This window comes from Lipotes vexillifer, unplaced genomic scaffold (genome assembly GCF_000442215.2).
Source record: "Lipotes vexillifer unplaced genomic scaffold, Lipotes_vexillifer_v1.1 scaffold113, whole genome shotgun sequence".
Lineage (NCBI taxonomy): Eukaryota > Metazoa > Chordata > Mammalia > Artiodactyla > Lipotidae > Lipotes > Lipotes vexillifer.
The window spans coordinates 325,850-337,206 of record NW_006792514.1 but is presented as its reverse complement, the minus strand read 5'-3'; the positions used below and the strand labels follow the sequence as shown (position 1 = coordinate 337,206).

Here is an 11,357-nt window from a genome sequence, read left to right as displayed (position 1 = left end):
AAAAAAAAAAAAATTAAAAAAAATAATAAAATGAAATAATCCTATCAACATATATAAAACTTTCTTCTCCAGAAACATAAATACCTTTGCCAAATTAGAAATAATCTCTCGGCCTTCCACTCTAGCATAGTAATCCTCATCAATCAACAATGGTTCAATGACCACCAGGATCTGAAAAAGAGAAGGAGCTACATTTTCACAGCAATTACTGATGCAATGGTCAAGTAACAGTACATGGAAGGGAATTTATAATTACCAGGACTTTGTTAATCAAGGGACAAATTAAGAATGTTAATCACACAAGTTTAAACCCCACATAAAGATGAGTATTTGGGAGCACTGTTAACTACACAGACTATAAAATACACGCAGTGTACACACACACACACATACACACACATGCCCATCTGCATTTTACAATTCTAAACCATAATTACCATCAGCAAAAAGATGATTCTTAGTAGTAAATGGCATGGTATAGAAACATACATTTTCTCGTTCTAATATCAATAAAAGCAAAATTTAAAATATGAATAATATGAACCCACTATATAAGATGGCAAAAAGTTACATCTATTTACACATGTATTTGTGTATGTATGCTTGTGCAAAGAAAAAGGTCCGGGAGGGCATGTAAATTTAACATTGGTTAACTGAATATCTTTAAAGGGGTTGAAATTTCCCTTTTTATTGTGAATGTGTAACATCAGCTGTTACTTTTTTAGAATTTTGAAATTTCAAATACACTGGTCAAAAATAAGCTGGTCAAAAAAAATCCATTAATTCCTTTTACTTAAAAAATATCAACCAAAAAAATAAATAAATAAAATCAAACCATTAGAAACACAAATTGAGAACAAACCTTGTGCACATATGGTCGAACTAAGTCATCAAGTTTGTATAATATTCTATCAATAACTTTTACAAGTAAATGACGCTCTTGATCCTCAAGTGTAGGCGACATCAGCAGAGGAAGAATTTGATTAAACAAAGGACCAGCTCCAAATTCACGAGCTTTATCAGTAATCTGACGCAATGCAGCCTGGAAGAAAAAAGAGTAATAGGCATATTTCTTTATCATAAGCATGAGCAAATTAATTACTCCACAGTTTTCTGTAACTGAATATTTTAGTGTAAACTTCAGACACCATACATAGAGTAGCATGAGTTCATTCCCATCAAAATTACTCTGAAGTCTGAACTCTTGCGATAAAGGCTCAATGTTTTCAGTTAATTCAAAAAGGGTAACTGAATGCTGTAGAGGGTGTGAAGAAAAGAGAACCCTCCTACACCGTTGGTGGGAATGTAAGTTGGTGCAGCCACTGTGGAAAACAGTATGGAGGTTCCTCAGAAAACTAAAAATAGAGTTACCACATGATCTAGCAATCCCACTCCTGGGCATATATCTGGACAAAAATATAATTCAAAAAGATACATGCACACACCTCCCATGTTCATAGCAGCACTATTTACAATAGCCAAGATATGGAAAACACCTAAATGACCATCGACAGATGAATGGATAAAGAAGATGTGGTGCATATATACAACAGAATACTACTCATCCATAAACAAGAATAAAATACAGTAAGTCCCCTACATACAAACCTTCAAGTTGTGAACTTTCAAAGATGCAAACATGCCCCTGTATGCCAGGTATTGTACTGTACTACTGTACTTTTCAAGGTACTGTACTGTAAGATTAAAACTGCTTTACTTTTTGTTTTTTATGTATTATTTGTGTGAAAAGTATTATAAACCTATTACAGTACAGTACTATATAACTAGCCAATTGTGTTAGCTGGGTTACCTAGGCTAACTTTGTTGGACTTAAGAACAAATTGGACTTATGAATGCACACTCAGAATGGAACTCATTAGTATGTAGGGGACTTACTGTAATGCCATTTGCAGCAACATGGATGCAACTAGAGATTATCATACTAAGTGAAGTCAGAAAGAGAGACAAATACCACATGATATCACTTGCATGTGGAATCTAAAATATGACACAAATGAACCTATATATGAAACAGAATCAGGGACATAGAGAATAGACTGGTGGTTGCCAATGGGGAGAGGGGTGGGAGAGGGTTGAACTGGGAGTCTGGGATTAGCACATGCAAACTGGTATATATAGAGTTGATAAACAACAAGGTCCTACTGTATAGCACAGGGAACTATATTCAATATCCTGTGATAAACCATAATGGAAAAGAATATGAAAAAGAATGTATATATATGTATAACTGAGTCACTTTGCTGTACAACAGTAATTAACACAACATTGTAAGTCAACTATACTTCAATAAAAAATAAATTTTAAAAAAGGGTAATTTAACAGAAAGAGTCACAGAGTATAATACGAAACTCCTTAACTTCTCCTAAAGGATCAACCATCTTCAAGCCACATATGATACTAATACAATACCCCACATAATTCCACTAATTACATTAGAATCTTCAGCATATTTTAAAGGCTCTGATGATAAAATGGAGAATCTCTAAAATTATAATGAACAAGATGATTTAATAAACTGGCACTTACTTTTCTCATTGGAGGTGTTCCATTCTTAATTTTTAAAAGCAACTTCATTATTTTTCTCTCTTTTTGCTCTTCTGGACTAAGTGTTGATTCATCAACATCAACCTAAGAGTAAAAAGTAAAAAGTTTAAAGGTTAGTGGAGATACTGTAACTTCTAAATAAAAAGTAGTATTTTATTTCTGGTATTATCACTTACCAAAAGTTTATCAAAGTACTGAATATCATCAGGTTTTAAAAACGGAAGATTTCCAGATGGTTGGTCATTAACACTTTTCATAGTTCTATCTTCAGTTTGCATGTGGAAACCTGTCATACCACCCAAAGGTGTTGGAGTTGCTGTCAGCTTTCGAGCTGGAGTTCGAATAGGAACATATCCAGCTGGAGGAGGAAGTACCTAATACAGTTAAAAGACAGTTTAGGATTTTCTTAACTTTACATAGTAAATAATAACAAAAATGAATAATATTTGCAGTTAAGATGCTTTTTGCTTAGAGGCAAGAATTAATTAACATCAATCCCATTTTTCTATCTTATTTGTAAGTTTAAAATATACAAGTATTACTATTTCTCATCAAATTTAAATTAAGTGTATTAGTGTGGAGAGATGAGGAGATACACGAAGTGGGCTTACAAATTCTGATCACTTTCAAACATTAGTCTATATAAACATGCTGGTGAACCAATGTCATATAAATGGAAATAAGCTCAAAGTGCACAAAATGTATAAAATATTGTATTTTAGTAATAAATTAAAAATAATTCATGTAACTCTCTACAAAAACAAATCTTAATATTTAAGTCGTTCAACAAAAATGAGTGACTGCATAAAAACTAAAACCAAAATATTCACCAAAGCCCTGTAAATACACAACATTTGACTAAACCCAAAAAATTCACTCAAGAGTCACAAAGGAGGGCTTCCCTGGTGGCGCAGCGGTTGGGAATCCGCCTGCCACTGCAGGGGGCATGGGTTCGAGCCCTGGTCTGGGAAGATCCCACATGCCGCGGAGCAGCTGGGCCCCCGCGCCACGGCTGCTGAGCCTGCGCTCTAGGGCCCGTGAGCCACAGCTGCTGAGCCCACGTGCTGCAGCTGCTGAAGCCCGTGTACCTGGGGCCCATACTCTGCAACAGAAGCCACCACAGTGAGAGGCCCGTGCGCTGCAACGAAGAGTGGCCCCTGCTCGCCGCAACTAGAGAAAGCCCACACGCAGCAATGAAGACCCAATGCAGCCAAAAATAAATAAATTTTAAAAAGAAAAAGATGTAATGACTATCCTCTTAGGAAAAAAAAAGAAAACAACTTGTATTAGAAAAAAAAAGATTCACAAAGGAGGATATTCCCCCTCCTGTTGATAAACAAATCAATGAATGCAATTGTGACAGACACTTAGCCAGTCAATAGTAGGCTGGAGAGTGACTATACCCACAGCATTACACGGAGGGTACAAGAAGTTATAAAGCAGTAAATTCATGCATACTTGAAACAAATACTCTAATACAAACCTAATGAGGGGGTAGGGGGAAATACATACATAAAAACTGTTAAAAAAGCAATAGGCATTGGCAGAAAAGGCTCTGTAAAGGCCATCAAATGACTTAGGTTCCAGCCCTGGTTATAACATCAGCTATATGGCCACTTTTAGACCAGCAAAAGGTCCTCGAGTAACAGGTACCTAGAAGATTTTATAGTTCAAAATGAACTTCAAGTTGCTATGGTAAAGAGAGAACATAACATTCTTCATGTCCACTGGCAACCCATGAACTAAATACACAAGATTTTGTGAGACACCAAGTAAAATAACCATGATCTAATGTTGGAAATGAAATATACCTGGAAACAGCTAAAGAATGAAACAGCAGTAGTAAATTTGAGCAAGGCCAATGCAAACTTGACCAGTTAGTATTTTCAAAGAACATTTAAAATAAAATCCAGGGAATTCCCTGGCAGTCTAGTGGTTAGGACTCGGAACTTTCACTGCTGGGGCCCGGGTTCGATCCCTGGTTGGTGAACTCAGATCCTGCAAGCCACACAGCGTGGCCAAAAAAAAATCCCTATCCTAAAAACCACCACACTCATATTCACTGTTTTTACCTTATATCCTTCTGGGAACATAGCATCTAATTCTTCATCAGACAATGGGCGATTTCTCTCATCAATTTCTCTCTCCCACCGCCAAGCCTGAAGCTGTTCAGGAGTCATACTCATTATGTGACCTACCAAAAAAGCAAATTTCTGTAACAATCTATGTAGTGCAAGACTTTTATCATTACACAGATCCTTGGGATATAAGATAGTTAAAATCCATTCTAACATTTAATTGTTTATATTATAAACTCAAACCAAGACTTCTTGTTACATCCTGTTATTCTTGCTAAAAATAGGCATTAATGGCACACAGAAAAACCACAGAGAAAAAATTCAAAATACTAACAAGGGGGAAAAAATTATTTCCAATGATAAAGTTTCTACCTGGAGTAGGGGTAGCCATGTTCATGGCTGGCGTGCCAATTGGTGTCTTTCCAGGGGTCAGAACAGGAGTGCTTCCACCCATCTGACTTGCTGGTGTTTCATCCCAACGTGACTTTCTTTTACTGGCTCCAGGAGTTGGTGTTTCACCAATGGAATCTCCACCTCGATCTGTTCTAGGAGTCTCAGCCCATCCACTTCCATGTCCAGGAGTATCTTTAAAGAAAAGGAGTGAATAAGCCTAAAATTTTAACCACTGTCAAAAAATGACTATTTTCAGACAACTAATAAACTGATCAACTTCAGAAACAGGATATTCCTAAAATGGAGACACATTTAAGTTTCAATGTTTCATTTCATATTTATTCTCCTTGACTATACTTTTCCACGGATTACAAAAACAATAAATGGTAACCATCGAGGAACAGGAAAACAGAGCAAAGGATTTTTTCAACTACCCACAACATCACAACCCATAGACAGCCACTTTATGTATCTTGGGCCACCTTTCATTTCTCCATGGAGTGAGATTACTCTGCATGTACAATTCTATACTGCCTCTCTCATCCATTATATTTTTTTCCAGGTTTTTTTGGGCTGCGCCGTGCGGCCTGTGGGACCTTAGTTTTAGTTCCCCGACCAGGGATGGAACCCGGGCCCCTTCAGTGAAAGCACCGAGTCCTAACCACTGGACCACCAGGGAACTCCCTACATTACATGTTAAGCACTCTGCCCAATCATTAAAAATTCTTTATAAAATTTTAATATAGCAGATGTAATGTTAAATCTTAACTTCCCAACACTGATCTCATAAACAGTTAATGAAATACAGCTTTAGAGAGTTTACACAAAAAACAAGGTATTTAGGAAAATTTACACAGAAAGAAAGTAAATGAGAGGTAACCAAAGGCTGGGAGGAGTAAGAATGGAGAGTTATTGCTTAATGGGTACAGTTTTTGTTTGGGATGATGACAAAGTTCTAGAAATGAATAAAGGTAATGGTTGCACAACACTGTGAATATACTTAATGCCACTAAATTGTACACTTATAATGGTTAAAATGGTAAATTTTATGTTATATACATTATACTACAATAAAAAAGAGATTATGGCCTACAAACTTTACTTTCTTCTAATGTTCTTCCTAAAATAAATCTTAAACCTCTTCAAGAAGGGAAAAGAATTAGGTATATCATCTGCTCAGTTCTTTACCTGTCCCAAAATCATCTGTTTATTTATCTGTCTTCCTAGGACCAGAGAGAACAGGTTTTGTCCATAAACATACCACTCATCAAATCAACATTTTACCCAAGCACACACCCGAACTCCACTAGAAGTACCTCTTTCTGTTTTGGGGGTCTCATCCCATCTGTTTTTACGAGCACTGGAAGTTGCACCTCCATGGCCTGGTGTCGCGTGGCCTGGTGTATCGCCTCGTCCAGGGGTAGCAGCTCCCGCAGGTGTGTGACTAGGTGTAGGATCCCATATTTTTGAGCCTGGGGTTGCTCCAGGAGTCTCACTTCCTTTTGCACGACCTGGTGTCTCATCCCATCTTAAGGAAGGGGTATGTCCAGGGGTCTTAACAGAGCAAAGAAAAATTTATTTCATACACCCACATAAAAATTAGAAAACCTGCTAAGCAAACAAAAAAAATTAAATGTTTTAGTTCATGATTAAGAGAATAGATTATCCTTCTGCTTAAAAGATACCTACTTTCTAGCAAATATGTTTATGACAAAAAACAACTTAAAGATTTAATTTGGAGCAATGAAAAAAGCCCTAATTTAAAAAACAATGTATTTTGGTTTATGCCACTAACAGCTCTGTAACTCTGGGAAAACAGTAAGGTTTCTCTGTCAAGATCTCAAGAATTTCACCTTTAATTATATCAGCACATCTCAAAACTGGGGCTTAGAGACAGAGACTCATGAGTTCCCACTAAGAATATTTTTGTTTCTGTTCAATTTTGTGTGTGTTTAATTAAGCATGTTTTGGATCACCTGGTTAATTATAACTAGATACTGCCACATAATTTCAAATCCCTGAAAAGAGGTTGTATTTATAATCACATCTATAATACTATTGCTCTGATGCTGGCAAGATTAGTGAAAAAAGATTAGAAGTTGACTTAAATGATTGAAGTTCCATGGTAGTTGAACAGAGACAAGTAGTGAACAATGCAGGACATCAAACAGTATGAAAACAAAAGAACCTGCAGAGTGCAGACAAATATCATATCAAAAACAGCAGATGAATTAGTGAAGCAAAACAAAATCTGTATTTAAATAATTCTGTAAGTTTTGTAGTATACTTTTACATATTTCTTTTAAAGTTGGATGCTCTATCCAACCCAAGAGTTCTATTTAGCTTTGTGTTTGCAAATAAGACTCAGTATTTTTTTCCTTTCAAAAGGTTCTATATAGGGCTTCCCTGGTGGCGCAGTGGTTGAGAGTCCGCCTACCGATGCAGGGGACACGGGTTCATGCCCCGGTCCAGGAAGATCCCACGTGCCACGGAGCGGCTAGGCCCGTGAGCCATGGCTGCTGGGCCTGCGCGTCCGGAGCCTGTGCTCCGCAACGGGAGAGGCCACGACAGTGACAGGCCCGCATACCGCAAAAAAACCCCAAAAAACAAAAAAACACAAAAAACACTTTGGTCCATCCCGGGGCCACAGAGGATACTGAACACATACCTAAAAAAAAAAAAAAAAAAAAAAAAAAAAGATTCTATATATTACTCAGGGTTGAGAAATTCTCAATTAGATGAGTAAAGAACATAAATTGTTCAAAAGTCTCATTTTCAGCAACTGCTCTTCCTGCTCAGTCAGGCAGGAAAAGATGCTTCCTAGTATCCGCTATAATGCCCACAGTCATAATTAAGATGGAGTTGTGTTAAATGAGAAGTGTAACATGGTCTGAATCTCTACAGTTTTTATGAGATAGACATCAACTCTTGGGTCTCCTTTTCAGTTAAACAGATACCAAAAGGACAAGTTTCTCTTTCTCTGTTTTTAAAATTTGCACTGAATGTCAGTTTTTAAAATTTGCACTGAATGTCAACCACAGAATTTAAGTTAGTAATAACATATTATACAGAACCAAATCCTCTCATATATCAGCAAGCAAATGGAGAGTCCTCAAGATCTAAAACTAAATTGTTTGGAAATTATGTACTAGGTTTAGTGCATCTCAGTTCTGGGTTTGGGAAAACAATGCCATGGCCTGACACATTTTTCCTTATTTGTAAATAAATCTGCAGTAGCCTATGCTAGAGTCAACAGTGACTTAGACTAGGGTGGTGGGGTCATGAAAAGTGGGTAGATCCTGAATATATTTAAAGGTGGGGCCAACAAAATGCCTTTGTGGATAGGATGCCAGGGAAGAGAATAAAAGTAGTATAGGATGACCCTGAAATGATTTCTAAGGGTTTGGTTTGAGCCAACAGACATGGGAGCAGGCTGGAGGGAGTGAGTACAGAAAATCAATTTTATTATAAAAACTGATTCTGAAATGTCTATCAAATACATATCAAAGTAAATGTGTCAGGTCTGAGGAACAGAGAAGTATGGATGGATTTGTAAATTTGGGAGTTGTCTTATAAAGATTGTATGTAAAGATAGGAGTAAGATCCTAGGGAGTTAGTTTAGATGCAAAAGAGATCTGAAGACTTAGCATTAGAGTACCCCAAATTTTAGGAAGCTGAGGAAGATCCAGCAAACAAGACTAAAAAGCAGCAGTCACTGAGGTGAGTATTACAAGAACCAAGAAAGACTAAAGCCCAAAGGCTAGGAAAGAAAAGCGTACCAAGGGACTTCCCTGGTGGTCCAGTGGTTAAGACTGTGCTTCCAAAGCAGGGGGCATGGGTTCAATCCCTGGTTGGGGAACTAAGATCCCACATGCCACGAGGCATGGCCAATAAATAAATAAGTAAATAAATATATAAATAAAAATTTTTTTTTTCCTTTAAGAGGGTATCAAAGAATGTCGAATGCTACTGATATGCTGCATAATATGAGGGTTGAGACTTATCTTTGGATTTAGCAACGAGGAGGTTAAGTCATCTTGACAAAAGAGGATTTGGTGGAGTGGTGCAGGCAAAAGCACCAGAGCACAAGTATAGATACACAACTCATTCAAATCATTCTGTGGTAAAAAGAGCAAGAAATGGGATGGTAGCTGGAAGGGGAAGTAAGGGTCAAGAGAAGATTTCTTGTGGTATTTTGTTTTTTGTTTTTAAAGATGAAGATCAGTAAAATGTGTCTGCTGATGATGATAACCTAGAGTACAGAGAAAAAAACTAATGTTACATGAGAGTCCTTGAGTAATAAGAGATGGGAAATGGCACATAAGCAGATGGGTTAGCTTTAGATGGTCAACCTGTACCAATAGTTCACATTATAAGAGAAGGAAAAGCAAAGAAAATGAAAACATATACAGGCATACCAGTAGATTTCACAGTGGGAATATGTATACTTTTTTCTTTTTAATTGTTCTTATTTGGGGTGAAAGGGAAATAGAGAGCAAAGTCATAAACTAAAAAAGCAGCAGCTGGGCTTCCCTGGTGGCGTAGTGGTTGAGAGTCCACCTGCCGATGCAGAAGACACGGGTTTGTGCCCCGGTCCAGGAAGATCCCACATGCCGTGGAGCAGCTGTGCCCGTGAGCCATGGCCGCTGAGCCTGCGCGTCCGGAGCCTGTGCCCCGCAACAGGAGAGGCCACAACTGTGAGAGGCCCGCGAACCACGCCCCCCCCAAAAAGCAGCAGCTAAGGAGGTACTACAGGTTTCACAGAGCATAAAAAAGTCATCTGAAGGGGAGGGGGACAAAGTTATTGCTTAATGATCACAGAGTTTCCTTGAAGTGATGAAAAAGTTTTGAAAATAAATCATGGTGGTGCTTGACACACACTGTGTCATCAATACCACCGAACTGTACACTTAAAAATGGTTAAAAATGGCAAATTTTATATACATTTTACCACCAAAAAAAAAGTTTCTAGGAAAATCAACTGACGAAGGAAACACAGTAGCACTACGTATCTGACACCTGTGGTCAGAGACTTAAATTATCCATCTAAAAAATGAGGAAGACCACTGTTATACTCAACCTCCATATAACGTGACATACTTACATATCTATAATTAATATTCCAAAAGGAACATTCCTTTACCCCATGTTATGAACTAAACTATGTCTCCACCAAAAGTCATGTCGAAGCCCTTATCTTCACTGTAACTGTACTTGGAGATTGGACCTTTAGTGAGGTAATGAAGCTAAATGATAAATGAGGTCACAAGGTTGGACATGAATCTGATAGGACTGGTGTCCTTATAGGAAAAGAGACACCAGAGCTCCCTCGCTCTTTCCATGTGTGCAAAGGCCTCTTGAGGACACAGCAAGAAGGCAGATGTGTGCAAGCCGGAAAGAGAGTTCTCACCAGACACTAACCCTGTTGGCACCTTGATCCAGAACTGTGAGAAAATGTCTTCTGTTTAAGCTACCCAGTCTGTGGCTATCTTGTTGTGTCAACAAAAGCAGACTAATATATTCCACGAGAAAAATAAATTTAAAATAGTAATAATAAAAAATTTAAAAAAGAAATTACCTCTGCTTGATCCCAACTTGATAGCTTTTTTGGAGTGGCACCAGGAGTCTGATCAGCTGTTTGATCCCAACGCCGTTTTCGTTTTGAGGGAGGCTGGGATGCTGCTGCTCCATTGACGACTTTTAGTTCTCCAGCTTTAGCTTTTTCTGCTAGCTGCTGCCTAATTTCTCTCTGAAAAATATTTGAATAAACAGTGAGCATCTTTAAAACATTTTCAATATATTCTTATATCATTAGTAGAGTCATTTCTATATAATGCCATTTTACTTTTCACTCATTCTCCTTTCTATGCTACTGGTAGACCCATTCCTTATTTTCCCTCTCTTTCCTGTATTTTCAAGTTTTATATACTGTCTTTCCGCACAATAGATGAGCAAATACAGAATTTATTACGTAGAGCGCACTGCTTTATATACAGTTAATGAAGTAAAATCTTCAATGGTAGTGAACCAAAATGCTTCCAATGAAAAACAGTTTTACATAAAACTCATATAAATAGTAATTAAGACTATGTAATAAGTTAGAAAAGTAATAAAAGTGAAATTTTCACAATATTGTTATAACTATGAAATTATATATAATATAGTCACAAAAAATACATATTTATTTAGCCTATGATTTTAAAGTAGGGTTCCATTACCGCACTTAATTCATCCAACAAACAAATCTATTATATATTTATAATAAAGTTATGAAAATTAACTGTTAAAACAAAACACCACAATCTCTGCAGGCCAGCAGGA

General features: G+C 37.2%; 1 protein-coding gene across 1 annotated transcript in view; it reads right to left on the bottom strand.

Annotated features, from left to right (window-relative positions):
• SF3B1 (splicing factor 3b subunit 1) overlaps positions 1-11,357 on the bottom strand; it is a 37,165-nt gene that overhangs the window by 9,083 nt on the left and 16,725 nt on the right. Inside the window, exons 6-13 of the mRNA XM_007465699.1 lie at positions 10,615-10,785; positions 6,353-6,590; positions 5,016-5,228; positions 4,638-4,759; positions 2,742-2,939; positions 2,548-2,649; positions 863-1,042; positions 85-171 (exon numbers count right to left, since the gene is read on the bottom strand). Of these exons, the coding sequence (XP_007465761.1) occupies positions 85-171; positions 863-1,042; positions 2,548-2,649; positions 2,742-2,939; positions 4,638-4,759; positions 5,016-5,228; positions 6,353-6,590; positions 10,615-10,785 (1,311 nt within the window). The remainder of the gene's footprint in view (positions 1-84; positions 172-862; positions 1,043-2,547; positions 2,650-2,741; positions 2,940-4,637; positions 4,760-5,015; positions 5,229-6,352; positions 6,591-10,614; positions 10,786-11,357) is intronic.